The sequence below is a fragment of the Zonotrichia leucophrys genome, chromosome Z (genome assembly GCF_028769735.1).
Source record: "Zonotrichia leucophrys gambelii isolate GWCS_2022_RI chromosome Z, RI_Zleu_2.0, whole genome shotgun sequence".
NCBI classification, from domain to species: domain Eukaryota; kingdom Metazoa; phylum Chordata; class Aves; order Passeriformes; family Passerellidae; genus Zonotrichia; species Zonotrichia leucophrys.
In genome coordinates, this window is record NC_088200.1 from 7,457,479 (window position 1) to 7,484,873 (window position 27,395).

Genomic DNA, 27,395 nt, shown 5'->3' on the forward strand with positions numbered 1-27,395 from the left:
AATCTATTTGGGCAATACATTCTAAAAAACATAAATGAGGACAAATGCAAAAGGTTTCAAACTGGTCATTCTCATCTGATCATCACATGATGAGTAATCATAAAAGCTTGAGGACTGATTTTCTTTAAGTTTCAAGAACTTTCAAATATCCCAGAGGTTTAACTATTGAATTACTTGACCACAGAAAACACTACAATCAGAAACAACATGGCACCATATTATTTGTGCTATTAGCAGTCACTCTTACTGTTAGCAGTTGCTGAACTTGAATCCCTGCCTCCTGAAAGCCTAAAAATAGGACTCAGTATAACTAAGGGAAGGGTGTAAATCATGCTGCCTTCCTTCAAGGAGCAGTTTTTCATTTAGCTGAAGGTAAAGATTGTTATTCCCACATGAATAACTAACATACTTGTGACTTAATCCCAACCAGAAACTCAGTACCACACAGCCACTCCCTGTCCACCTCCCTGCCCCTCGTGGGGAGGAAAACCAGAGAGAAACAGTAAACCTCATGGGAAGAGATAAGAAAAGCTTAATAACTGAAACAAAATAAAATAGGACAATAATAATAACTGCAACATAGGGGAAGAGGGAGAGAGAATTAAAACCTGAAAGAAACAAGTGAAGCACAGCATAGCTGCTCACTGAACAATGCCCAACCCTTTCCCCAGCAGGAACTGGCAGCTCCCAGCCAGCACTCCCCACTTTATGTACTGGACATGATGTTCTGTTATGGAATCTCCCTTTGGCCAGCTCCTGGACATGATCCCTCCCAGCTCCTTCTGCATCTGCTCGCTGGCTGAGCATGGGTCACCCAAGTCCATGTTTTTGGGTAAGCACTGCTGAGCAACATCCAAAACATAACGTGTTGTCAGAATTATCCTCATGCTAAATACAAAACACAGCATACCAAGTACAAGGAAAAGAATTAACCCTATTCCAGCTGAAACCAGGGCAATACTGAAGGGGAAAACAAAAGCACAGGGCACAAAATTCTCCTCCACTAACTTTTGTTTATACCCCTTTACTTTCCTCAGCCTTCTGTGGTTGGCCGATTATCTCAATTGTCAAATTTCTACTAATACTCAAATTTCTACTAATTACTCAATTATCTAATTTCTCTACTGTTAAGAGATAAATGCATGTAAGGTTTTGCAGCTGCATTCATGCAATAAAGTAAAATTGTAAAAATATTTCAGTGACATGGTACAAACTCTTGCCTTAACTAAAATTTGATTCTGAGAGCACCATCTCAAAAACTTAATTTAGAAAATTACCACAGAGTGGAGGAAATTAGGAAAGTCTAGGAGTTTCCCCTGTAGACAGCAACTTCAATCAACACCCACTGTCCATCACACGTCTGGTACTTGTCACACTGGAAAGGCCTGATCACAGGCTCACTTATGATCTTGTTGATGCACTTTATCACTCATAAACAATTATCACTCATCAGCCTCACACCAGTTTAAAAACACACTCAGTGAGTACTGCAGTCAAAGCCAGCTCTCTCTACAAACACTGAGAGCATTTCTGCTCTCACGTGTGAGCTGCAGCCTGCCACCTCCAGCTGCCAGAACACACTGTGGGGGCACAGCACGGGGAGAGGAAGCTGAGCAAACTCCACGAGGAAGGCACTGTGTGTACCCTCTTTTCAAAAAGCACCAAGATGGATCAAAAGTCCAAGTCTGGATCACAGCCCAGCCCAAACAGCTGTGTCAGCACAGCCACAACTGCAAGCTGCAGGGCACTGAGAAGTGTATGTTCAGCTCACACTGCTTCAGGAAACAACAAACTTGAGCACAGGCAGTTCCTACTCAACTGACATACGGTTAATCTGTGTGTCAACACATGGCTATAGGAAATAAAACGATCTACCTAAACAACATCCTGCTTTTGGAGTGTGCCTCTGGTACTGCCAGCTGCTGTGGATAAATTCCTAGTAGCAGGATGCAAAGACCAGTCAAAGTTGTCACTATTACTCCCCCCAGCTACCAGGACGACCCTCCCGGTGAAGCTTTGCAGCTCAGTGTATGAGAACTACTCAGAGTTAGAGCAGGTTGTCTCAATCAGCTGGACTGAAAATCACAATGACTCAGAGGCTGATTCATAAGCAACGTCCTTGCCTCAGAGTAACAGACTGGGGACAGCACCAGCGTCAACCTTCTAACATTAACCCACTGCCACGTGCCTCCCAGACTGCCAGGAAGGCAGGTGTAGTATTAAAGGCTGTGTACCACCACAGTTGAAGTTCAGTGAACAGCAGAGAGAGGCACTGGAGAAGCTCAACACCTGGTACAGCTCACCTACACAACCTGCCTTCCTGCTGAGCCAATTCAACAAGGGTGGAGAGAACTTCAGTTTTCCAAATGTATTAAATGTATTAAACCAATCTACCAAATTTCTCCTCTTTTTTTGAAAGCAAAAGTGATGCACAGTATAGCTGCTATTACCCATTATTTTTAAATTGTGCCACATGCTTTTCTAAAAATTTAAAACTTTTCCAAGGTCAGAGGAAACACTGCCTATTCACCAAAACATGTACAGTGGAAATGGCTGTCAGAAAAAATTTCACTCCTTGGAATATCATGAGACATGAGGCCACTGCTGGGCACTTTAAAACATATTTAGTTATAGGAAACAACCAGCTGACTGATAAAAATAGACTGTCAATGAAATTGCATCAACACTTCCACAAGTGAGCAGAGTGGTGACAATGGCAATAAATCCGGCATGTGCCACATACCTTCATCCCATTCACAGCACAGAAGAAGTTGTAGACAGTCTTTTTTACTTTACACAGATGGAAAATCATAACAACATGCTCCCTCAACAGGCCAGGGGATGGTTGGCCCTTTCACATTGTCCCAGGGAGTGTGCAAACATAAATAAAAGAGCACAGACACGTATTCTTCTTTCCAATCTCTTCTAGTTGATGCTGACATCCCACTTTCAGTCTAAGAGCAGTGCTTCAAACCCCTCATAACTGGAACTAAATTGTCTCCTTCTAAATTTCCACCAGGCCAGACTATCAATTCTAGCCCAATGACTTCAAGTCACTGAGCCTCCAACTCAGCCACACAAGCCCAAACAGCAATGGCAGCTCTTGGTTCCCTGAGCCACACAAGCACATCTCTCCACAACGAGGCTTGAACAGGCTGAGCTCCCAACACCACAGCCACCACCCACACCATCTACGTGTCCAGCCCCACGTAGTCTCCCACAACAGGAGCCTGCAGGTCCTCTGCAGATGAAACCACCCCAACCTCATCACACCCATCCCTCACTGACAAGAGCCCTCCAAGTCCCACAGGGGCTCACCCAAAATGTTGTGCTTGTAGTCAAGTTTAGGTGCCAGTCACAAAAGACAAATCTCTTCTCTACTCAGCTTCTAGCCTCAGTTTCAAAGAATCACAGAATCAGTGAGATTGGAAAAGACCTCTGAGATCATTGAGCCCAACCTGTGACTGGACACCCCCGTGCCAACCACTGAGTGCCAGCTCCAGTCCTTCCTCAAACACCTCCAGGGACGACGACTCCTCCACCTCCCTGGGCAGTCCATTCCAGTGCCCAATCACCCTTTGTGTGAACAAATGTTTTCTAATGTCCAACCTAAACCTCGCCCAGAGCCCCTCAGGACTTTATCCTCTTGTCCTGTCACTTGTCACCTGGGAAAAGTGCCCGACTGCCACCCGGCCACAACCAATTCCTGTCAGGCAGTAGTAAAGTGCGATAGGGTCACTCCTGAGCCTCCTTTATTCCGGACCGTTCAACTTCATTTTCTCCACTGGTTCCCTGACAAGCCCCCATAAACTGAACGCAATTTCCCCATTCCCTATGTATTTACTTGCCCCGAGATTTCACAGCTGGGTCACACTGAAGAGGACTTACGACCCTCCCTTCTCTCCCAGGTCACTTTTGCTATGAAATCCCGCGTAACCCCTACAAACCGGCATATACCCACTCCCTCTCCCCAGGCTAAGCTCCCTCCACACTCGCCAGCGGAGCCCTCACATAGCCTCTGCCACGGCCACAGAAGCCCACCCGACCCACAGCGCCGCACCAGTTCCACGCCAAACCCCTCGACAGGCCGCCCCGCATGCCCCCGGCGGCCCCTCCCGCCGCTGTCCCCTCACACCGACCCCCAGGCAAGGATACAGCTCCGGCCCCGGCGAGCACCTCCACCCACACCGGCGGCCGCCGCCGCCATCTTGAAACAGCCGCCACTCCCCGCATACCCCCGCCGCACCCCCGGCTCTCGCCGCCCATTGGCTGTCTGCGCCTGAGGAACGCGGAGGGTTGCGAGGCATGCCGGGAATAGTAGTCCTCTGAGCGCCGGCGGCCGCCATGGGCCGACCAGGGCACCGCCCGGAAGAACTATTACTCCCAGCGTACCCTGCGGCTACGGGGCAGTAGAAAGGCCAGAAAGGCATTGTTCTCTGTCAGGCTGGGTAGAGACAGGAGGGTCCCGCGGAGGATGGAGGAAAAACTCCCCACCGGCATCAAGCCCTACCTGGACAAGCTCACCTTGGGCGTCACAAGGATCTTGGGTGAGTGGCGTTGAGCTACAGCCCACGGGGCGGGGGGAGGCCGGGGGCAGGCCGTGGGCGGGGGGAGCCACCCGTTTGTGACAGCCCCTCCTGTGAATCGCTCAGCTGAGCAGCCTATGCACACACACAGACACATCCTTGTTTCTGGAAGCAACGAGAGGAATCCCGGATCTCTCGACTTTAGGAGTTTCATAAACACCAGAGAAGGAGAAGATGGTGTTTTATGAAAAATCATGGAATCATTGAATGTTAAAGGATGGCAAGAGACCTCAAAGATCATCCAGTCCCAGCCCTGATGCCATGGGCAGGTTGCTCAAGGCCTTATCCAGCCTGGCCTTGAACACTGCCAGGGTTGCCTGGCAGTGTTCATGCCCAGCTTCTCTGGGCAAACCTGCCAGTGTCTCATCACCATCAAAGTGAAAATCTCTGTAATACCCAACCCAAATTTCCCCCCTTTCAATTTGTATCCATCACTCCTTGTCCTCTCACTTAAAGTTCATAATGAAGAGTCCCTCTCCAGCTTCCCTGTAGGCCCTCTCCAGCTACTGCAATGTTCCTATGAGGTCTCCACACAACCTTCCTATGTAAATCGTGCCTAAATTTGGTCCTCTGTGGTTAGGTAGGGTCAGTGTGCCCCATGAAGGGGAGTTTGGCATGGTTCATCAGTGTTCTGGTAGAAGGCCGATTTGTCAATCTGCTTGGGATCAGATCCCCATAAATAGTTGCCCTGCAGTTCATTCCCACATTGAGACTTGTTCTACAAAATGCCCTGATTGTCATTTCCAGGTTTTGCTCAGATATTGAGCCTTCTTGCATCCCCTCAGCTCCCTCTGAAGTTCAGCAGGATGCAAGGCATCCTCAGACATCCTCAGACAAAACTTTACTCATATCAGTGGAATCACAAGGATTTGTGAAAGTATTTGTGTGTGCAAAGGATTTCAACATTAGACCTTTCACACATCAGCAGCACAGAGCACAGGACTGTCTTATTTCTAAGGCTGAAAAGCCATACATCTATCTCAAACTATGTGTACAACAAGATTGCAAATTGCAGTCCTGGAATTTCTTCCTGGGAATCTTAAAGCCAAAAGTGAGCTCTGTTATTATCTCACCCCAAAGAGGCATTGAGTTTCACGTGATAACCTCAGTGTATCTATAGTTGCACATGGGTTTGGATAGCTGCTCAGACAGATGAGATTAAAAGATCAGGGTTAAATTCTTTCTCTGAGCTTCAGTGAGGACAGGATTTCACCCTCAATCTCTGATCAGTGTTGTCATACTGACTTATTATTAGACTTCTTGAGGGAGGTGGTGGGTGGATTTTTTTTCCTGTTTGTTTGTATTGTTAGTTGTGAGGTCAGGATAACGTTATCTCTGCTCTGTGAGTGAAACTGATGATGATCATCATGGCAAAAGCTTCTTTGAAATAGCTCTTTAAAAAATTGCTAGCCCTGCCCACATTTTCACCACCCTCAGGGGTGTGAGAGGTGGGAGATGTGAGCTGTGTCCAAATGTTGTGTTGCCATATAAATGGTTTTGGGTAGGTGTTATGTCTACACCAGCAGGACATGGCAATGCAGGTATGGCTCTGAAAGTCCTGCAATGTCCCTTTCACATGGAAGGTGTTTCCTGGTTTGTATTTTTTTCTTTTTCCCTCTGTGTTGCTGACAACTTGTACTCTGTAATACAGCAATGTCCGTCTCAATGATGTTTTACTCCTTTTCTCTGTCTCTCCACACCTTCTGGGAATTAGGCACATTTTTTCCAGTGAAGTAGTCCAAGGCATTTCAACTGTGCCACCAAATTAATTAGAATTGCTTAGCTAATTGGGAAACATAACCAGTCTGTTCAGTGCTTGTTTCTTTCAAATAACAAAGGGTATCTCATTCAGAGTGACGCCTCACTCTCTATTTATTACTACTAGAAACTATCTTATTTTAAATCTTTCGGAAAGCCTTATGAAGTCACTTGATATTTTCTGCCTAAAGTAAAGTACAATCAGGCATTGTTTTGTTGGTTTGGGGTTTATTTTAACTTTAGTTTCTGTGGAAGTCCTTACAAGAAGGGATTTTTCTTATCAGCACTGTGGAAGCTATACCTTGAGGGGAAAAAAGGGAGAAATCTTTCCCATTGCCAATGCTCATTTTGGTGAAGTTCTGTGAGTAATAGAAAATTCCAGAAAGATTTATTATTCATAACTAAGTCAGAATGGAAGGTGTTAGCTCTTCTGGAATGCCCAAGATGGAGCCATACTTCACTATTAGCACTCTGTATTAGATAAGAATGTAACCATTGAAAAATTTTAAAATTAGGCTGAGAGTTTAGCCAGCTTACAGGCAGTATTAGCAGTACTGTAAAGACTGACAATCCTGTGATTTCCTGCTCCAGCTTTGTGTCACACCATTACATTGACTGTTTCTGATTAATACTGCAAAGTGGTTTTGGGAGCTTCCAGATGAAATGTCCTAAAAATGGGCAGAGCTTACTGTGATATTGATTCAGATTAATTTATAGGGTGTAGTCTGAAGAAGTGAAGCTTTTTTATGTATCTAGGTGACACTAAAGTGGCTTCTTCATTTCTTCCATGTGGAAGGAAAAGCAACTCATTGCAAAGTTTACCCAAATGTTCAGTGGTGCTCCTGTCCATACCTACGTGCATCTGTTAAACATGGTCTTCAGTTTACCCATAGTATATTTTTAATGTTTAGGCTTTTAAGATGGAATTTCTCTTTCTTTTGATGTTGGATTTGGTTCAGACCTCTTTAGAAGTTGCATTCTCTCGTTTCTAGACTTCATGTTTGACTGATACGATATTTAATCTTCTGTCATCCCAGCCAAGATGTTGTGCATGATGAATTAAACATCCCTGCTGTTTTCTTTGATCACAGAAATAACAATTACTCTGTTATTATAATCTCCTCAACTTGTCATAAGGTTTGCATAGCTTAGATGGAAAAGGCTGGTTAGGTAATTGATTCCACTCTCTTGTTCAGACAGCTTATATTTTGAGCAAGGAACAGATCACCCCGCCTTGGACCCACCTACCAGAAGTGAAACTTTGTGAAACCTCAGAGCCTTCTGTATGTTGGAGGCCAGACAAATTTACCTGTGTGACCGACTATGAAATTTTTGTAATATCTTTAACTTGGAGTTTATTTATCTGATGCCATGTTTTTTCTTTTCAATTATCTGACAATGTAACAATCAGTATTTCCAACTGAAGTGGAGGCTTCCTGAAACTGAGCACCACTGTTCCACCAACAGAACAGGCAAGAACAATGCTATTGATAGAATTAAAAGCCTGGCATTGAAGATAAAAAACAAACCAAAGCTCTCTAGTGCCTGCTTTTCCTGTCTGGTGCACTGTGTATGTTTTACCAAAAAGCAATTGTAATGTGTGTGACTGCTTTAGGGGCCAATACTTTCACAGCAGAGCCAATCTTGAAAGCCTTGCATAGTTATCACTTCTATTCCATGGCCCTGTCTGCTGGGCTTGCAGTTCCCACAACAATTTAGTAGTCTTTCTGGACTTGATCCAAACAGAATTATGTCAGTGGGAATTATTTCAGTTGGCTGTGGATGACATAAAACATTATAAAATAGTAATTGTAAAGGAGTCTATTCTGCCATCACACACCTGCAAGCACCATGTGGCTTAGTATCTTACATTTATATAGCATTCTTTCCCATAAAATATTCAGAAGATTTTCATAGATTGATAGGAGGTCAGTGCTTGTAACAAATTTTCATGTGTCCAGCTGAAGTTCCAGAGAACTGATGTTTGCTCATGCAGATCCCTTCAGCATGCTCAGGTTCTGTGTGTGTCCAAACCCACTGAATCCAGAGCTGAAATGTGCCTGCCCTTGTGGAACAGGGCTGTTAGCAGTTCACAGCAGCACTGCACTACATCTTGTGCCCAGGTGAGGACATCCTACTCAACAGAAACCACAGGGCATGCTTACAAATAAAGATTCACCCCCCTGTAAAAGTTTGCCTCAAAACCCATCACTGATTTTTTTTTTCCATTTTTCCATGAAAACCTCTGCAAAAGACCACACCTTGAAGACAAATGGGGTGTGCTTACATGATAGAATCATAGAATGGTTTGAGTTGGAAGGGTCCTTAAAGATCATCTTGTTCTAACCCCTCCCACCCTGAGCAGGAATGCCACCCACTTAATTAGAGTATGTGTAGACATATAATGACATGTACATATATATATGTATTAAAAAAATCGAAGGATAACATTTTCTTCAGCATTAGGCATCCTCATGCCAAGACATGCAAAGTACAATTACAGACGAAAGAAAGTGACTGCTCAGTCACCAGCACAGTGCTTGCAATCATTAATGCCTTTTCCCTGGCTGTCACTCAGATTAGTTTGCAAAATTGTCTGTCTCACAGTGTTGCTGTCACCCATGCCAGCTGCAAATGTGCTCCTCTTTTCCTTTCAGAGACTTCCCCAGGAGTTGCTGAAGTGACTTTTGTGGAAAAGGAGCCAGCTGAACGCCACACAATCGTCTCTTGGGAACAAGTGAGTATTTTCCTGGTAAAACTGCAGTGAGGTCAGTTTGAATGTGCAACGGCCCATGGAGAATGTCAAGTGCAATGGCAACCTTGTGTTTATGAGACAGCTTGCTACCAAGTTTGATGTATAGTGCAGCCTAAGCAGGTGTTGCTGGGTTTTTCTTAATCAGGTGTCACTGTTTTAGGCTGTCACATGTACCTGATTTGTTAGAGAAACATCACCACTGTGGTACATTCAGCATGACAGCTCTAAAAAGAAACCACATAACTGTAGTAGGCAGCTACAGTGGTGACTCAGTGGGGAGCAAACAGTTTTCTGACTCAGGTCCGAAAACATTTTCCAACTCCCTTTCAAACAAAATGAAGCAGTGCTTTATGATCCATGGCCATTAAAGGTAAGGCCTCGTGCTGGCAAATAACACTGAGCTACCCAGTTTGTTCCAGTTATCTTTTTCTATTTTTAGTCTCAGCCATTCGCTTCAGTTTCTCATATCCCTTTCTTTCACATCTTTGGCTGCCCAACCCAGTCTCTTGGCTGGGACATGTCCCATTGCCTGTTGTAGATGACTGTGAAGGACATGTGCTACCTTCATTCTGCACTATCTGACCTTACTGCATCAGTCTGTGTGATCAGAGGGCTCCTGAAAACTGTTGTGTGACTCAGGGCATTTTCATTCCCTTTTTGGAATATACGTTTCTTCATAAATCCCATGGCCATGGTTGAATAACTGCTTGGTAGGTGTTGTTTGTCCAGGGATGGGACAGTAGAAGCACAAAGCACTGTGGCCCTTGGAAAGGGACATGGCAGAGAATGGAGTTGAGTGAATCATCCTCCCTCTGCTCTAATCCTGGCTGTGGCCTAAAGCAGCTGCTCCTAGAGACTGCTCTTACCACTGCACCATAAAATACCTTCCCCTTTGACACCGAGCCATTTACTGCTTTTCCTAAACAGTGAGGAAAAGTCTTACACTGGTTTTGGCAATGCCTTATTCCAATTAGTGACATTTATCAAGAACATATATAATAATATATATATATATATATATATATTTTATATATATATATATTCCAGGTCAGAATGTATGTGGTGTAAACCTGTGTGTTACTTACTGAAACTTGTCCAGAAGTCAGCAACTGTGGTCAGGGAGAAATGTCCTGTTTTTCAGGTTTGTGTAAACCGATCCCTGGTTTCCTCTAGCTGTTGTTCAGGTATTGGGTTACCTGAGCTGGAAAGTTTGAGGCACCATGACTGCAAGCCAGATCAGGTCTGGGAACACAGAGTAATATTTGCTCATTCTTCTGTTGAGTGGAGAGGACTGCTTCTCCTGGACATGGTGCTCATTCCTCTCATTTTCAGGTGCTGCTTCTCCTCTAAACTGAAATGGGTTTATTTCACAACTGAGCTATTCTTGTAAAGCCAAAAAAATGCTGTAGCTGAAGCACTTCATTCAAGAGAAGCCAAAACAAATTTCAGTTCCCACCCTCCCCCCCTGCCCAGCAATGGACTAAGTCAATTGTGGATGTAAATGTTGAAAATTAAATGAGTACAGTTGTGTTGGACTTCTAATAGTGAAGGACTTGGCTGTCAGTGAAGGACTTGGCTGTCTGTTTCTTTGGTTTTGGTTCCCTTTGACAATTTTTTTTAAATTAAAAAATATTAAAGCTCCTTTCTCAAATTAAAAGGTAACTGGACATTTTTCTTTTTTTTTTTTCTCTTGAGCTATCAGGATGAAGTGTGAATCTAACCCAGTCTACACAGTTGCAAGACAAAATGTCCTGCCGTGATGATTAGGTAGAATGCACTCAACAATTCACAAAGCTGTTCCAGGATGAGCTTGTTCCTCATTTTTCCTGAAACTTACCTTTCTTGAATTTGAATACGTTTGTTTTTATCGGATTTACGGCCACTAGGTGGCAATGCTTATACATATAATCATTTCTCCATGGCTGAGATTTTTAACAAGATTTCGCCAGAGTATATTTTTAACTTCCCTCTACATATTTCATTATGAAACTATTTTCAGACTATTTGAAACTATTTTTCTGTGATGTAGGAAAAACTGGTGAAACTGTTCCCAAAACTACATTATTTTTCCCCCAACAACTTCTCTATTAAGACTTATGTTGTGGGGCATTACGCAGACTCACCAAATAAAAGCTTTATTCTTCAGATTATTGTTTAATGGAATAAATCTTTCCAGTCCTATTTCAGTTTTGCAAGGAAAGATTTTTTTACTGAGAAAAAAAATCCAGGTGTTCAGAAGTTCTTAAAAGAAAATCAATCTTTTAAAAATTATTAATTAACAAGTTGTTTTATTCATGCTGGGTATATATACATTTTTTTGTTTCCACCAGATGTGTTTTCTAAATTGTGCTGTGCCATGTTTGTGCTGCTATGTAACTGGATACTGCTGTGTTTTAAAATCTCACCTTGTTGAGATTAAAATAGTCTTTAAAATCTTAAGCTTGTTGAATGTCCCTTAGCTGCCATGGAGCTTTGCAGGGGGAACTGAGCTTCATGACAGGAGTTAGTGCAGTAATGCTGTAGGAGAGAAGAAGAAATTTTTCCCAATGTAGAAAGAGCTGCTAAATGTTACATGTCAGGAAATCACTCCTGAAGAATTTATTGGAAATCAGCACACACACAAAAATACCTTAGGTGTATGATTGCCAAGTGTATTTACATGGGTAAAACAAGAAGTAAAAGAGGGAGTAGAGACAGTTACCTGGTCACCAGAAAACCAGTGGTAATAACTATATCATCCTAAGAAATCTTTCCCACTCCTAAAATTAGGCTGGCAATGGCTCTACTCCAGTCCACATGCAATTTTTAGAAATGGGTGTTACACTGAAATACTGCTAGGAGGCACTCTGGTGCAGTGTCTGAATCACATTTTCTTTCTTGCATCAGCTGGAAGAAAAATGAGTCACTTACATTCTTGTTTTGGTTTTCAAAAAATAGGAAATTGCATTTTTGTTAGAGGGACACAGGTACCTGAGACCATTTTCCCTTGTTCTTCTCACTTATTACTTGGGAGAAAAACCTGACCCACACCTGGCTTTCAGGGACTTACAGTACCTTTGAGGTGTTAGAAAGTGGAAAGATCTCCCTCAGCCTCCTCTTCTCCAGTCTGAGCACCCCCAGCTGCCTCAGCCACTCCTCTCAGGCCTGTGCTCCAGACCCTTCCCCAGCTCTGTTTCCTTCTCTGGACACACTCCAGCCCCCTCAGTGTCCTTCTTGCTGTGAGCAAACAAAGCTGGGCACAGATTCCAGGCGTGGCCTCAGCCGTGCCCCAGCACAGGGAATGGGCCCTGCCCTGCTCCCGCTGCCCCTCCATGGCTGACGCAGGCCCGGGGCCTTTGGCCTCCTTGGCCCCCTGGGCACCCCCAGCTCGTGTCCAGCCCCTGGAAACCAGCACCTCCAGGCCCTTTCCCACTCAGCAGCTTCCCAGCCACGCTGTCCCAGCTGGAGCTGCAGGGGCTGCTGTGACCCAGGGACAGGAGCCAGCACTTGGCCTGGTTGAGCCTCACACAACTGGCCCTGGCCTGTGGATGCAGCCTGGGCAGATCCCTCTGCAGAGCCCCCCTGCCCTCCAGCAGATCAGCACTCACACCCAGCTGGGCCTTGACTCAAACTGACTGAGGGGGCTCTTGATTCCCTCACTCAGATCATCAATAAAGATAAAAAACAGCACAGTACAGAGCCCTGGGGGACACCACTAGTGACCAGCTGCCTGCTGCAAGTAATTCCATTCACCAGCACTCTCTGGGCCAGGCCAGCAGCCAGTTTTAAATCAGAGAAGAGAGCACCTAAGCCACAAGCAGCTGGTATCTCCAGGAGAATTCTATGGGATACAGTGTCAAAGACTTTTCTAAAGCCCAGGAAGTCAACATCCCTGGACTTTCCCTCATCCGCTAAGAGGGTCACTGTGTTATAGAAGGAGATTGGGTTGGGCAGTAATGCCTCTCACAAACCCACGCTGGCTGGGCCTGATCTCCTGGATCTGCTGTAGGTGCCATGTGATGGGCACTCAAGAAGATCTCCATGGCTTCCGCAGCACTGAAGTCAGGCTGACAGGCCTGTAGTTTCCTGGTTCCTCATTTGAACCCTTACACACAATCCAGGAACCTCCTGAGCTGCTCCCTCTCTACTGCAGTGTTTCCAGCACACGTGTGGAATGTCATCCCCCTTGCTTCTACAGCATCTCTTTTTGAGTCTAAGTATGCATGCAGGGTGTGCACCTTCAACAGTCCTTCTTGGCATCCTTCTTGTCCACCGTTAATGTTAGCCAAGCCTCCCATCCCTCATCCCCATGAGCACAGGATCTACTCACCTTGAGCTTGCCTTGCGGTTGTGACTGTGGGAGAGATGGGAAGTGGATCCAGCAGGGCCAGTGCATGAGGAAAGCTAAGTTTCTTCAAGCTGCATGATGGGGAACAGGCTGGAGGACTTTTGAGAAGTAAGTAGTGTTTCTTACACAGTGTTCCCCCTCTTGTTAAGCTTTATAAAGTATTGAAAACTGGCTGCACAACAATATCCCCAAGAGAACTTTGAAATCCTGTTCTCTGCAGCAGGGGATCCAGTCTACTGCTCTGGGAGCTCCCCAGGTCAGATTTATTACAGGTGCAAGAACATTTCAATATGTTACATAAATTAACATCAACATTCACTGACAGCTAGGACAAACCAGCCATAAAACTGCAGGACATTAAGGAGAGAGAAGGGTGGCTACTGATGTGGTCTAATTCTTGGAAGCCCTCAAGTGACATGAATGCCTTCCTTCTCTCCCCAGAAGTTGGGTAAAACTCATTCATGCTTTTAGAGAAGTCTCTCTAGAGCTATATGTTGTGATTGCTTTCTGTTTCTTTAGTATATTTGCTTGAGAGACATTCTTTCAACAGTGTTTCAGGTGAATTGCCATATATCAGGGTTCTTAGCTTTGGATCCATTTCTAATCAGGTCCTGGCCACAAAAATCAGGTTCTCGTATTTTTCTCTGTACTAAGTGGACTGTGCTTTCTTGGGAGACTATTTTGAGATATTACAAAGAACAAAGAAAAGGAATAGACCTCTCACACCATATTAAGCACTTGGGATATTTTGTTTTATGAACTGATGAGTGTAACCAGATAACTGGAATGAAAACAGCTGCTTGCCAGGGCTGTGGTTAAGCCAAGTCTGACATGTTATTTAGAAACAGTGTATTTTGTGGGGCTGGAGAACACAACCCTGACAACTACCAGTTGAGTGAGAAGAACATAGATTTTTATAAGCCATTTTTAGTATATAGTGTCTTGTTTCTCTGACTTCTGTCAGATTACTGTTCTGATGTCATATGGTCATGTGACAAAGCACAATGCGACAGATCCATAAATCCTTTCCATCAGATGAGAGAAATGGGTGCTAATGAAGTTTTCTATTTACAGGCCTTTTCTCTGTAGACCCCAGACCTGCTCTGATACTGCATTTTCTACCCGAATATTTTGCACCAGTGTGGGTTAGAGAATCCTGAAGTAAATTCAGACAGTGGCCATCTGGAGAAACAGTCACATGTTGATCTTTTTCAAAAGGAGGATTCAAAGCATAAAATCTATTCAGATTTGATTTTTCTCTTGTCTTACCTATGTTTGCTAAATTGGGCTGTGCCTGCGTTGTAGCAGGATTTATGTGGATACTGCAGTGGAAGTTGTTAAACCTTGGATTTTGTCATCCTAGTGGATCTGGTTCTCTTGCTTGGAGAAGAACACCCACTGAAGCCAGGAGACCGATTCACACATGTGTTTTTACTGCTGCCGTGAATTAGTTTGAATTGGGGGATTTGAAATGTAGTCAAAGTGTTATGTTAACTTTTGTACTCTGCTGAGGCTTTGTAGCTGGTCTGTCATACTTTCTTTCTTCATAGTTTTAGCTGTAGTCACTGTGCTTACAGGTACAGCTTGAAACTGGAAGTGATGAAAGCACAGATGAAATTATAAATATTTAGGACTGAGGAGAACCACAGAAGAAGGTGTGTTTGTGAAAAGCATTTGAAGAACTTCAGATATGTCCATGTGGTTTATTAATCATCTTAAACTTACCACCAGGTCCTCAGCCATCAGCAGACTCTTGTCGTAGGATGTTAAATTCTTCTAAAAACAGCCTCTGCAGTGTCAGGTTATCTGTGGACCCTGAAGATTTTCTCTATCTGGATTAAGAGGGCTCAGGCTGCTTGATGAAGCAAGTGAAGTGACCTGCCCTATTGCAAGCTACAAAGCCATTAGTGTCTGAGACTCTTCAGTAGCAGTCAATCAACATTAATGGATGTGCTTTAAAAGTAAATTAACAAGCACAAGGTTGTGGGCAGATTGGGTGCTCCTACATAGTGTGTAGGATATCTCCCAGTTTAGGAGACAGAGACTGTGATAACCCAAAGAAAGTGTCAGTGAACAAGACTTTAACAGGCAGAAAGGCTGTTCTGGTCCTAGGGGAGGGAGGACGTGAACAGGATGAGACCAGCACCTTCCCTTGCTCATCCAGCAGCTGATGACTAGAGGCCAGCATTGCAGCTGGATTCACAGCTGGCAGGTTGCTCTTGCTGGATAGGTACATCTCTCTTCTCTTGAAATGTTAAAAAATTCATGCCCCAAGTGAAGCAGAGGTATTTGAACTGGATGTGCATCTTCCTTTTCCTTAGCTACTGGTTATAGAATATTCTGTCTTTATTTATTGAAACTTTTCCACAAGGAGAGTGGTGCAGTCCTTGGGCAAATCAGCATACACAGATTGTGGAACCTCGATCACAGGACACTCTCCTGAGTTTTGAGGTCTGATACTTTGGGAGCCCTGAATGTGACTATTTTAAATTTGAACTCACTGGAGTCAATCTGTTTTTTTCTCTAAAAGTTACAAACAGACCAGCAAGTGACTCTTTCAGTCATGCTTCTTGTTTGTGTTATTAAAAATGGCAGGTTTCCATTCTGTTTGATTTTTTTGTACTTGACACTTCAGCAAGAGCAGAGGGTCACTGGTTTGCAGCCAGTCCTGTCCCCAGGAGGAGGATCAGCAAATGCCTGTAGTTCTTTGGGTTTCTTTTTGTTCTGTGGTTTAAGCCTTTATCCTTCCATCCTTGTATTTGCAGCTCAGCTGAAGAGTCTAAGTTAATAACGACTCCTTCCACAACCAGCACAGATATAGGAGAAGTTTTCTGGTTCCTACAAACTCAAACTCACTGGGGTTGCTTCTTTCACTGGTGGCTCAGAAGGAAGCAGGCTTAGGAGCCACAGCCATTCACTGAAGTTTGGAGGGATGAAACCAGACCAGCAGATTTCTGAGTCTGGCTTTGCATGTGCCTGCACACATACTTTTTGTTAAGTGAAATGTCAGATCTACTTGAGTATGTGCAACTTTTGAGTCTATGCTTCTTACACCTACTTGGAGCTGAAATTCCTCAGAAGAAGAGAGTCACTGTACTAATATTGTACATGCTTTAGTGGAATAGGTAAGTTTAATCTGATTTCACTTAAAGCAAAACCCTATCCTTTTAAGCCATATATATGCAAAAGCTAATTGTTCTGATTTATGTGAGTTTGGAATGGCTGCTAATCTCAAAAGGTAACACGATGTCTCAGTTTAGGAACAATGCTGTAATAATTTTGTGATGACTAACTGCTCATTGTGAAATTTTTTCAAGCTACCTTTGTGAAGACTAGCACAGTCCTGAGAAATACAGTTTTTCCTCGAGGCTTTAAAATGAGATATTTGAACTGATTTGAGTCACCTTGGAGTTAAGCAGGGAACTTGGTGGCAAATATTTCTGTACCAATTTTCAGTTGTTCTTACAGTTTGAGGCATGTTCTGCATTTTCCCATTACGCTTTGATTGTTATTTGCAGAAAAACTCCTGTGTATTACCTGAGGATTTAAAGAACTTCTATCTGATGACCGATGGCTTCGAGATGACCTGGAGTGTGAAGACTGATGGTGAGTCCCTGTGTTCCCCTCCACTGGCAGGATCAATTCATTGCAGCCAGTCCTCCTTCTGCAGAACCTCTTTAATTTCCAACTTAGTTCCTGCACAATCAATACACATCTCTCAGGAAAAAATCTATTGCTTGTATATTCTGGCATCCCACAAAAGAGGTGCAAACACTCTTTCTTTCTGGCAAGAAACTAATTATTCATGACATAAATTCTGTTCTGTAATACACTGCCCATCTGTTGACACTCAGATTTAGGTGTGTCATTTAAACCTCATACCTAACTCCCTCTGTAGTTCATGTAGAGAGAAACAACTGCAGCTCATTATCCCATCATAAATCAGTAGGAAGAGTCACCCTCTGATAATGCTTCTTTCTCATTAAAATGTGTATGTACATGTTGGAGCCTGCTTCTGCTTTCCACCAGCTGAAGTCCAAGCTTCATTTTCCATCCTTGTTAGGCAAGAATCAGGTAGTTTGTTCACTCTGCAGCTGTTTTCCTGGCTCTCATTGCCTTCAGGCAGGGTTCTCCAGTTGGGCCATGGACACTGCTCACTTCTGGAGATGGGTGTCAAATGCAGGGTCTTCCTCAGGAAGTGAAATGGCATTTCAAAGACAGTTCACATCAGTGCTTTAGCACCTGCATGACTCTCGTCATGTTTCAAGGGGAACTAACGACCTCTGTGGAGTCTTGTTTTCAGGGCTCACAAGTGCATGGAGACCAAGGCTGCTGGTACAACTGTCTTGTTTGAGCAAACATCCAGCAGTGCCTTCTGAGACCCATCACACTGGCACATGGCTGAACAGGGTGCTTGCTGCCTTGATGCCTGCCAACAGTGTGAGTCCTCAGAAACACAGACAAGTGACAGGTCCTGTAGGATTCTTTGAGGAGCACCCACATTTAATGCACTGATAAAAGGCACCGTGGAAGTGGGAACCAAGAGGATGCACCCTAAACAGATACATGGAGTGGAAGAGGACAAGCTGGCCAGTAAGCTGTGAATTTGTGGGTTGGTTTCTGATGGGAAGGGCAGTAGGAGGGAAAAGAGCTTTGAGGAAGAGACTGTAGCTGAAATCCTGTAGCCAGGATTTTTAGGTTTTCACAGCTCTGAGCTAACAGCTGCAGCGCAGTCCTTGCCAGCAGTGTAATTCCCATACCTTTTAGCTCTGAGATGGTGTTGCATCACATGTAAGTGGGAGTCTGTGTTTGAAAAAGCCTCATTTTTGCTCTTGTATAACCATTCTTCACCCCACAGAGGTTGATGTCTGGAGGAAGATAAATGCCTGCCATGCCTTCCTGACACTGGATGTGATTAATGCTTGGTTTTGTTGCAGATACCCCGATGCCCTTGGGCTCCATGGTGATTAACAGCATCTCAAAGCTGTGTCGGCTTGGTGGCTCCTCTATGTACACTCTGCCTAGCGCTCCAACTCTTGCTGACCTGGAAGATGACACAGATGAGGAAGGTAAGGCACAGTTAACAGGCTAGAAAACCTGCTCTATCTTATCCCTTTTGTTCTATTAATGTTAAAATATAGCGCAAGATATGTGGACCAAACACTTTTCCACCAGGTTGCTCAGAGCTCCATCCAGCATAGCCTTAAACACTTCCAGGGTTGGAGCATCCACAATTTCTCTGGGCAGCCTATGCCAGCACTTCATCAGCCTCACACAAAAGAATTTTTTCCAGTATCAAATGTAAATCTGCCTTCTGTCAGTGTGAAGCCACTCCCCCTTATTCTGTCACTACATATTCTTGTAAAAAGTCCCTCTACATCTTTTTTGTGGGCTCCCTTCCACGTACTGGAAAGCCACAATTAGATCACCCTGAAGCCTTCTCTTTTCCATGCTGAATAAATCCAATTCTCTCAGCACCTCAGCTATCCCCCATGGCAGGGAAATTGGAACAAGATGGTCTTTAGTGTCCCTTCCATTCTACAATAAATCTACATCACTCCAGGTAGATGGGGATTACTTGGTCTAGCAATCTGGTCTAGAGAAGGGTGTGCTTGTCCCTGTCAGGGCAGTTGGAGCAAGATGATCTTCCAGGTCCATTTCCAACCCAAACCATTCTGTGATTCTCTAATTCTCTGTCTCCTGGGCTGGATCTATTACATATCTTATTAGTTCCCTACTGGCTTGGCAGGTACATCTGTATGCTGTGAATGTCATGGGGATTAGTGTTATCTGCATCCTCTTTTAACAGGCCTTTTCCCTGTTTAAACTTTCACCTGAGCCTTGCTCCGGTGATTCAGCTTCCAAAATCTTTGTGTGCTTAAGGTGTTTGTTTTGGTAGTGAAGACAGCTGGAATTGGAGAAGTAACTGGTATGTACATATAACTATGAGGCTACCCTGCTTAGAAATGCTGGGAATGCTGCTATTTGGAAAGAATAAAAAAGAAAAAGAAAGCCCACTCATTTTGTCAGAGCTCTCACATCCACCTGGAAAAAACAAGAGGATAAGAACACAGCCAGGTGTCACACCAATTTCTTAAAGGAGTGCTATTTGATTTCAGTCTTATCTCTTACAGACAAGACCTCTGTAAGCTCTTCCAGCTCCTAAATGTGGCTGAAAGTAGTTTTGATATTCAGTTTGGCTGCAGTCCTGATCTTCTAGAAATGCTCAGTGATGGTTAAGGGTCTCAAGTTGAATAAGAGTCAGATGTGATTGTGGAGAAGGATGCTGATGTCACACTGGAATGTATGGAGAAATAAATATCTCTGCAATTTCATTGAAGTCTTGTCCCAAGACTCCCTGTCCTTCTTAGAAAAAATAAATCAGGACAAAAAAAGGAATCATTTATGCAACAGAAATAATGGGCTTCAGTTGTAGCAAGGAAGATTCAGGATCCATGAGGAAAACTTCTAAGTGATAAATGATGGATTTGGGTTGAGTACCTAGAGATTGTGCCTGTGCCTTCTCTAACACTGGAGAACTTTAAGAAGAAAAGATTAGACAAACCTCAGGGGTGACATCTGTAAACCTTGACTCACTTAATGCCAGGGAGGAAAAAGAAGTCAGCTTATCTGTTTTCAGCTATCTAATTTTGACTCTGTGGTTTGTTTTCCTAACAAAGATGAAAATTTTTCTCACTTTTTCAGGTTTTTTTGCTTGGTTTTCTTTTAAACATAGGGAACTTAATAATTTCCAAGAAGTATAAATGTAATTGTTTGATTCAGTTCTTCATCAGCTGATTTTTTAATGTATAAGACTGATAGGCTTTTTGCAACTGAGTCACAGTCAGTTTTCCAAACATGTTTCATGCATTTTTTTCCTTTGTTTCAGGTAATGGAGACAAGCCAGAGAAGCCTCACTTTGATTCTCGTAGTCTTATCTTTGAATTAGACCCATGCAATGGGAATGGGAAAGTCTGCCTTGTTTATAAGCATGCTGAACCAGGTAAGACTGAAAAAAGAAAAGTTAGCTATCTCTTGTTGTGGATGGTATCTGAAGGTCACATGTGGAGAGTTATCTTGTATTTCTGGTCTTCTTTGCTATTTGTAAGTGAAATTTTTACTGGGATGTCCTGTCTCCACTGAAGTCAGGAGCTAAATCTTAACTAAATCTAATATTTTCACTCCTTTTAGTGTTGGAGTCTGAGGTATAACTTATGATTTCTGCGTGCACAGAAACAGGGAAGTATTCACATGTGACCTACAGACAATTGAGTTGAAATAACACAGAGCTCCACTAATCCAGTTACTTGAATGTCTTGGAACAAAGCCATTACATTTTGATGAGAAAGGGTATAACTCTGCTTAGAAACAAAGTGTAGATGATAAAAAAAGCTGAGACAGAATTAGACTCGGTCTTCCACCTTGTGCACAGATGCTGGGTCTCAAGGTGCTAACTAGGCCAAAATGTTAATGGGAGGGTGAGAAACGGGAGCAGAGCTGTTTGTTTTGACAGATACAGAGATAGCTGTTATCAGTCAGAGAGTAGTGAAACACCTACGGCACTTGTAGAATAGTTGTCATCTGACTGAGTGCACAGGTCACTAGATGTATGTGTGTTTACTGTGTAGGATTGTGCAATTGCAATATACAAGTTCTTAAGAAAAATCCTGGGTTGTTTTCTTGTGCTTTTCATTGTGTGTGACTACAGCTGCCATGGCAGCAAGTTCTTGTCCTCTTGCCCTTCCCCATGTTAGTGATTTCAGCACATGCAGTTGATAACTGGGCAAAGGAAGGGAGCATTGGTTGCAGGTGTCAATGTCAACAGAGGGGCAGTCTGTTTAAATGACAGTGTTCAGCATCTCAATCTCCCAAGAAAAATCCTTTTTTTTATGCTACAAAGGATGTCACCACCAGAGAAATATTTGATCACTGTGGAAAGATTTTGCAAAATGTGTTTTTGTTGGCAGCGCATACTACCATGACTTCCAGACTCTGGACTCTATTCAGTAATCCAGATCACTGACAATTGAGTTAGTTGCTTTTTACTTTGTGGGGCAGATAAATGTTTGCCATAATTGTACTTTGAACATATACTACAAAGTTGCTGATGTCCAAGAATGTTCCATGTAGCATGTCACTTCCAGGTTGTGAAGGAACACATTCATTGTCCAAGCATTGCATTCATTGTCCAGCACACAGCTAGTCAAATACCCCATGCAGTGGGTGAACACTGGGTGATGGGTACGACACAAAAGATTATAGTAAATAGGGCTTAATAGTAAATAGTCATCACATCAAGCTGATAGCTGGTCACTGGTGGGGTTCTGAAAGGGTCCATCTTGGGCTCTTCAGTGCCTTCATGAATAGCTTGGACACAGGACTGGAAGGAATGCTTAGTTTGTCCATTATATTAAATTGGGAGGAGTTGATGTCTCCCTCAAAGGCCTTGCAAAGTGACCTCAGCAAATTAGAGAGATATGCAACCACCAACTGTATGAAGTTTAACAAAGCCAAGTTCTGGATTCTGCACCTGGGCTGCAGCAAGCCTGGAGGTACATGAAACAGCCCTTCTGATGAGTGTGTTGTGTCTCCCACCCGACAATGGCCCAGGGGTTAAACTTAATACTGCAAAGCAACGGTGTAATTTGTGCTTGTTTTATTCTAGTGGTCTCCCCAGACACAGAGATCTGGTTCCTGGACAGAGCTCTGTATTGGCATTTCCTCACCAAAACCTTCACAGCCTACTACCGCCTGCTCATCACGCACCTGGGTCTCCCACAGTGGCAGTATGCCTTCACCAGCTATGGGGTCAGCCCCCAGGCCAAGGTAGGACAGCAGAGTCCAGCCTGTCAATATTCTGCATAAGTATACACTGGAAAAACATCTTCCCACCTTTTGGCAAACTGTCTGTCAGCTCAGGGGGGCCTCCCTGCTGAGCCATGGAAGGGACCACAAGTTTTTTCCCTGTAACATGTTAACAGTAATTTGTTTCACTGTAATTTGAATTCACTACTATAGTGTTAACCCTGCTTTCCTCTCAGAAGTTGGGCCTTGATAAAAATTATGACCAAAAAATGGCAATTTCAAGTCCTAGAGGTAGTTACAGAAGACCTCTACATAAACCCTTGTGAGCATTCCAGTCATTTATTATTATTATTAAAATTACTATTCTGCCTTGCCAAAATCCTGCTATTAGAGGCTTCTGCTGTTCTTCTGTGTTTGACTGGGCCTTCAGCCCTATCCTTCCTCCTGTGAGAGATCGGGGGATGGAGCTGATGATCCTACTGAGCACAGCTCGTATGCCAGCACAGTGTCTGTGCACCTTGGCAAGGTCTGCTGGGACTGGAGTGTCCTGCACTTCACCCAGACACAGCAGCTGTCTTACCAGCATGAGATTCCCTGGTCCTGTGTGCACATCAGAATTACTAAAATCACTCCTGACTTCCCATCAAACAGTGGCTGTAGAATTTGGTTCTTCTCATTCCTGATGCCTTCCCTGTTACACTGCACTGGACTTTATCAGTCAAGGCTGTGTACGTGGCACTGTGCTCTGCCTTTCTGTAACTTTCCTGCTATAAATATTTTATTATGTTCAGTATATTTGCAAACATTAAGAGGAACCATTTGTATATTCCCTAATCATTTGCAGTCCCTGTTGGTTAAAGTCCTCCTACTTTGTTAACCATTATGATTTTAAAAGCTTGAAAGGAGGTATATTAAAGCTGTTTTCCACTAAGCAGTACATTAATAGATGATTATCTATATTTTTGTATTGAACTTCTGTATGTCCTGCTCAACATTTTGCTGATGGTTTCACTGTGATTTGTAATACCTTAACTACTATAGTTTTATTTCTGACTTTGTTAGTGGAAAAATAGAAAATCAGAAAAAGAAACAATAAGACAAGCAAACACAAAATTCTTTGTGTAAGGAGTTTAAAAACTTCATTATTTTATGTGTGAAGAGAGGGAGGAATGTTACATTTTGAGAAGTTCAACTAGTTGGTTTTCAGTTTATAAGCACATATAAATTCCAAAGTTTTTTTAATCCTTTCTGCTTATCTGAATCTAAATAAATGTCATTTAGTCTCATCCCTCCCTTTTGCTTTTCCTCCTGTGGTGTAAGTCAGGATTCACTCTTTATAAGAGTTACACTGCAGGAAAGGTGGTGTTAGGATTGTGTCTGGTTCTCCTCTTCCCTATCTGGTATGGAGTTCCAGGACTGGGGCTGTAGCCAAGCCTTGTGTATCCTTATCACAAGCACTCTTCCAAGTCCTGTGAACTGCAAACTGATAAGTGGCATAGGATTAAGATAAATTCTTGGGGAAGATGGGGAGCAAGGTGGAATTGTCCAACTGCAGTTTGAATTTAACCTGTTCCTTCCCCACCAATTCTGCCTTTCAGCAATGGTTTAACATGTATAAACCCATAACCATCAACACAGCACTCCTGTCTGAAGAGGCAGATTCCTTTGTGAACAAGCTGGACCCCAATAAGGTATTTAAAAGCAAGAACAAAACTCCAGTGCTCAAGAAAAAACAGCCTCCACAGCCACCAGGCTCCCAAAAGAGTCACACAAGCATGACCTCTGCCAAGACGTCCTCACTAGCAGGGAATTCTTCAAGGAAGTGAGCCTGCTAGATCTGACCCTGGACAACGTTTGCAATAAGCTTTGATGTTTTCTGCTGCAGAGTCTCTGTGGTTCCGACCAAGTTCCTCGTGCATGAATAGATGTGCCCATGGAAAACACATTGCAGCGCTTGCATGAAATATAGCTGCGATGTGGATGTAGTTCCTGGAGGCTCTTAAAAAAAATTGATACATTAATTTTATTCCCTTCTGCTACTTGCAGCATGTACTTTTCAGAGGGCATGAAGAAACCTTTGATGTCACTGATCCAAAGGGAAGCATTTGTTCCTGTACAACTGCAGCAGTGAAATGAAAGCAAATATAATTCACTGTAACTTTAACCAGACCCAGGCTGAAGTAGAGAGTGTGAAGATGTTTCTTCCATGTCCTTTGAAAGAAAACTATCCTGACCTTGCATGCTGTGGGAGCAGGCTGGAACCCACTGAACAGAGAAGTATCTTTCACTCCACATAGAATCAAACTCTGCACTTCCCTGTGCTTCATCCAACTTCTGCTCTGAGATTCATGGTACAATGGGACTTGAGACTTCCATGTCTCTGCATTAGCCACTTGCTCTGCAGCCCAGTCCACTTTTTGGCCTTCAAGCTTGTCCTGGATTGGAAGGCAATATGTGTATTCTATTTGCCATCTGTGAGAGGTGTGGCAGTTGTCTTCTGTAATTGGGCAGTTTTCTTCATCTCTTCCACAAACCAGTCCTCCTTCCTGGGAGATATCTGCTGTTAACGGGCCATTGAGTGTCACTGCATGACTGATAAAAATTACAGCATCCCATTGTGAGCACTTCACCCAGGGAGAGGAGCTAAGCATTCCTACCTGGATATAATCTGAGATTTTGGGGCACCAGAACAGCCTTTCCACTGTATTCCCAGAGGAGCAGCTGCCTTTTCCACTGGATCTGCAGAGGAAGATCAGGCCCATCTACACCACCACTGTATCTTCAGAGGAAAACTACACCTTTCTACAGGATCACTGCTCCAACAGAGCCACACCTGCCAATCCAGGACTGCAGCCACAATTCCAATTGGACTGCTGCCAACACCCTGACCAACAGGGAGTCAGGTGATATTCTGACTCTGTCAGTGTTGTTTTGTATTACTGCATTGTTTATTTTATTTTTATTTTCTTCCGTAATAAAGAACTGTTACTCCTGCTCCCATATCTTTGCCTGAGAGCCCCCCTTAATTTCAAATTTATAACAATTCAGAGGGAGGGGGTTTACAGTTTACAGTTCAGGAGAGGCTCCTACCTTCCTTAGCAGACACCTGTCTTTTTAAACCAAGACAGTGCTGTATCTTTTCAGATGGTGACATGATTTGCAATAATCCTGAAGCCAGAAGCTGCAAAATCCTTTGTTGCCTCCCTTTGTGGGAATTGCTGAGCACAGAGTCAGTGGTGTTGAGTCCCATCAGCCAGGAGGACCCCTTGGTTTGTCACACATTCATTTGCAAAGCTGACCATTGAAACAGACACTTTTCAGTTGGGCAGGATCTCACCAGGGGCCACTGAGATCCTGCAGCCTTAGAAGCCCTGATGCTGTTTTCTATACTGTAATTTTTCATGTTAGAACTGCACTGTAACCCATTCACTGCTGGTTTTCAGTTACTCCTGTTTGTTTCCATTACTTTTCTATGCTATTCTGTCTTCCAAATACACTGGGATCATGATAGCACCCAATACATTTTGTGCCTGAATATGGAAATCAAAATCACTGTCTTCATGTAAGCATTGACTATTTAAACAGCATCATCTCTAATTTTTGAAAAACCACCACATAATTACACAAGACAAACCTACCTCACAGGGATGTTGTGAGGCTTTCATGGATATTTGTATGGGATGAAGCCATGCTGTAAGTGCTTAATAGTATTTTAATAAATATTTGAATATTTTCCTCCAAAGTGATTGGGTATTTGAAGATGCTTTGGGGAGCACATGGGCATGGGATGCAAATGCAAGAGCAGTGTTCAGGATGGATTGTTTGGGGTGCTTTTTCAATGCAGTAGAGAATCTCTCCCTGAGACAAGGTAGGTTACAGTGCTTTTAGCTTATCCCTCTTGAGCTACTCAGAAACTCCCAACTTATTTCATAGAGGCCAGAAGACTGAACTTTGTGGCAGCTGTTCTGCTTCTGCCCTGCAGAAGTGCAAAGTCTCTGCAGCCACCAGCCCCTGCTCAGGTGTATTTTGCTGCTTCCGGCACTGCCAAGGGCCCACCTTCAAATGCCATTGCTGCATTGCCTGGCAGCCACTGTCTGCCACCCCCAGATGACAAGAAATCCTCCAGTGCACCCTCTCAAGCCCATGTGCATCTGGAGACAGGTGAATCTCTTCTAGCTGCTCCACTGACATAAAGTGAGCTCTAATGAGAAAGCACATGTCAGTACTTCCCACCCAACGCCATAGCAATACCTTAGTTATGCTTTTAATATTGGGATGGGAATGACCATTAAATCCAGTAAATGCCCTTTTCTGGAATTCTGTGCAGTAGTGATGTTCTGTCACTTCCTGCTCTTGGAGAACTCTGTGTTGTTTGTTCATGGCACCCAGCCCTGGGACCGCAGTTATGTGCTTGGCATACATACCATACTTGCTTGAGCACTTTCTAGAAAAGTTAAGACCGTTGTCACCCTCCTGGGAACAGGCAGCTTCTGATAGTGTTCTGCCTCTAATCCAGTGACACCTCAAACTTGTAAGGCTGTTGCAGGCCCACTTCCTTATTCAGGTGGAGGTAGCAGAATTACTGCAGCAGCGGGGCAAGCTCTTACATTTCTCATGCATTCAGAGCAGGAAAAAAGTATGGGGGGGCCAGTTTGTTCAAGATTTTGGAGACACTGTCACAGAAGTTCTCTGACTTCTTTCCTGTGGTAGTAGTTGGCGTAGCTCAAGTCTAGAGTGTCAGTACACACATGGTTCTTTCCTGACAGCAGGTTCCAGCAGAACTGTGGCAGGATTCAGGAGACCCTGTAGTTTAGTTTAGTTATTTTTCAATGCTTCCTGAATGTTCAGATCAAAACCAACAAAATAAAAAACAAGCACAGAAAAACCCCAAACAACCCAACAGGTTCATGTTTCTATTTTACAGTGTCCTTGTTCTTCTCTCTTCTGTGCTTTTCCAAAGTAGGTGTTTGTTAGGGTGACAGATATGCAAATGAAGCAAGCCTAGGACCCTGGTCCATCCCTGTAGTATCTGTGTCTTACTAAAGAATATTCCAGATCAAAATTTATGTGTTAATTGACTTAATCATGTTGTATCTACCACTGTTGATGCCTGTATTTTGATTTATATGAATATATGCGTATCTGGAGACTTGTAGCTCTGCTT

General features: G+C 43.5%; 2 protein-coding genes across 3 annotated transcripts in view; one reads left to right on the top strand and one right to left on the bottom strand.

Moving 5' to 3' along the window:
* Positions 1-4,213, bottom strand: part of KIAA1328 (KIAA1328 ortholog) — a 172,595-nt gene extending 168,382 nt beyond the window's left edge. For both annotated transcript variants that reach the window (XM_064736180.1, XM_064736181.1), the window contains exon 1: positions 4,156-4,213. In XM_064736180.1, coding sequence (XP_064592250.1) covers positions 4,156-4,207 — 52 coding nt within the window. In that variant the 5' untranslated portion in view covers positions 4,208-4,213. The remainder of the gene's footprint in view (positions 1-4,155) is intronic.
* A 183-nt stretch (positions 4,214-4,396) lies between these two features.
* On the top strand, positions 4,397-25,973 carry TPGS2 (tubulin polyglutamylase complex subunit 2). The gene is made up of 7 exons (XM_064736446.1): positions 4,397-4,547; positions 9,002-9,081; positions 16,945-17,032; positions 18,364-18,495; positions 20,316-20,429; positions 22,092-22,252; positions 23,830-25,973. The coding sequence occupies exons 1-7, from the start codon at positions 4,475-4,477 to the stop codon at positions 24,055-24,057; spliced, it is 876 nt and encodes a 291-aa protein (XP_064592516.1). The 5' UTR covers positions 4,397-4,474; the 3' UTR covers positions 24,058-25,973.
* The last annotated feature ends 1,422 nt before the right edge of the window (positions 25,974-27,395 follow it).

Excerpts from the sequence above, each read along its gene's own strand:
- TPGS2 (XM_064736446.1), top strand. The coding sequence starts at position 4,475 with ATGGAGGAAAAACTCCCCACCGGCATCAAGCCCTACCTGGACAAGCTC. Across the intron at positions 17,033-18,363 it reads CTGGAGTGTGAAGACTGATG|ATACCCCGATGCCCTTGGGC; the intron begins GTGAGTCCCTGT and ends GTTTTGTTGCAG. Across the intron at positions 20,430-22,091 it reads TTATAAGCATGCTGAACCAG|TGGTCTCCCCAGACACAGAG; the intron begins GTAAGACTGAAA and ends GTTTTATTCTAG.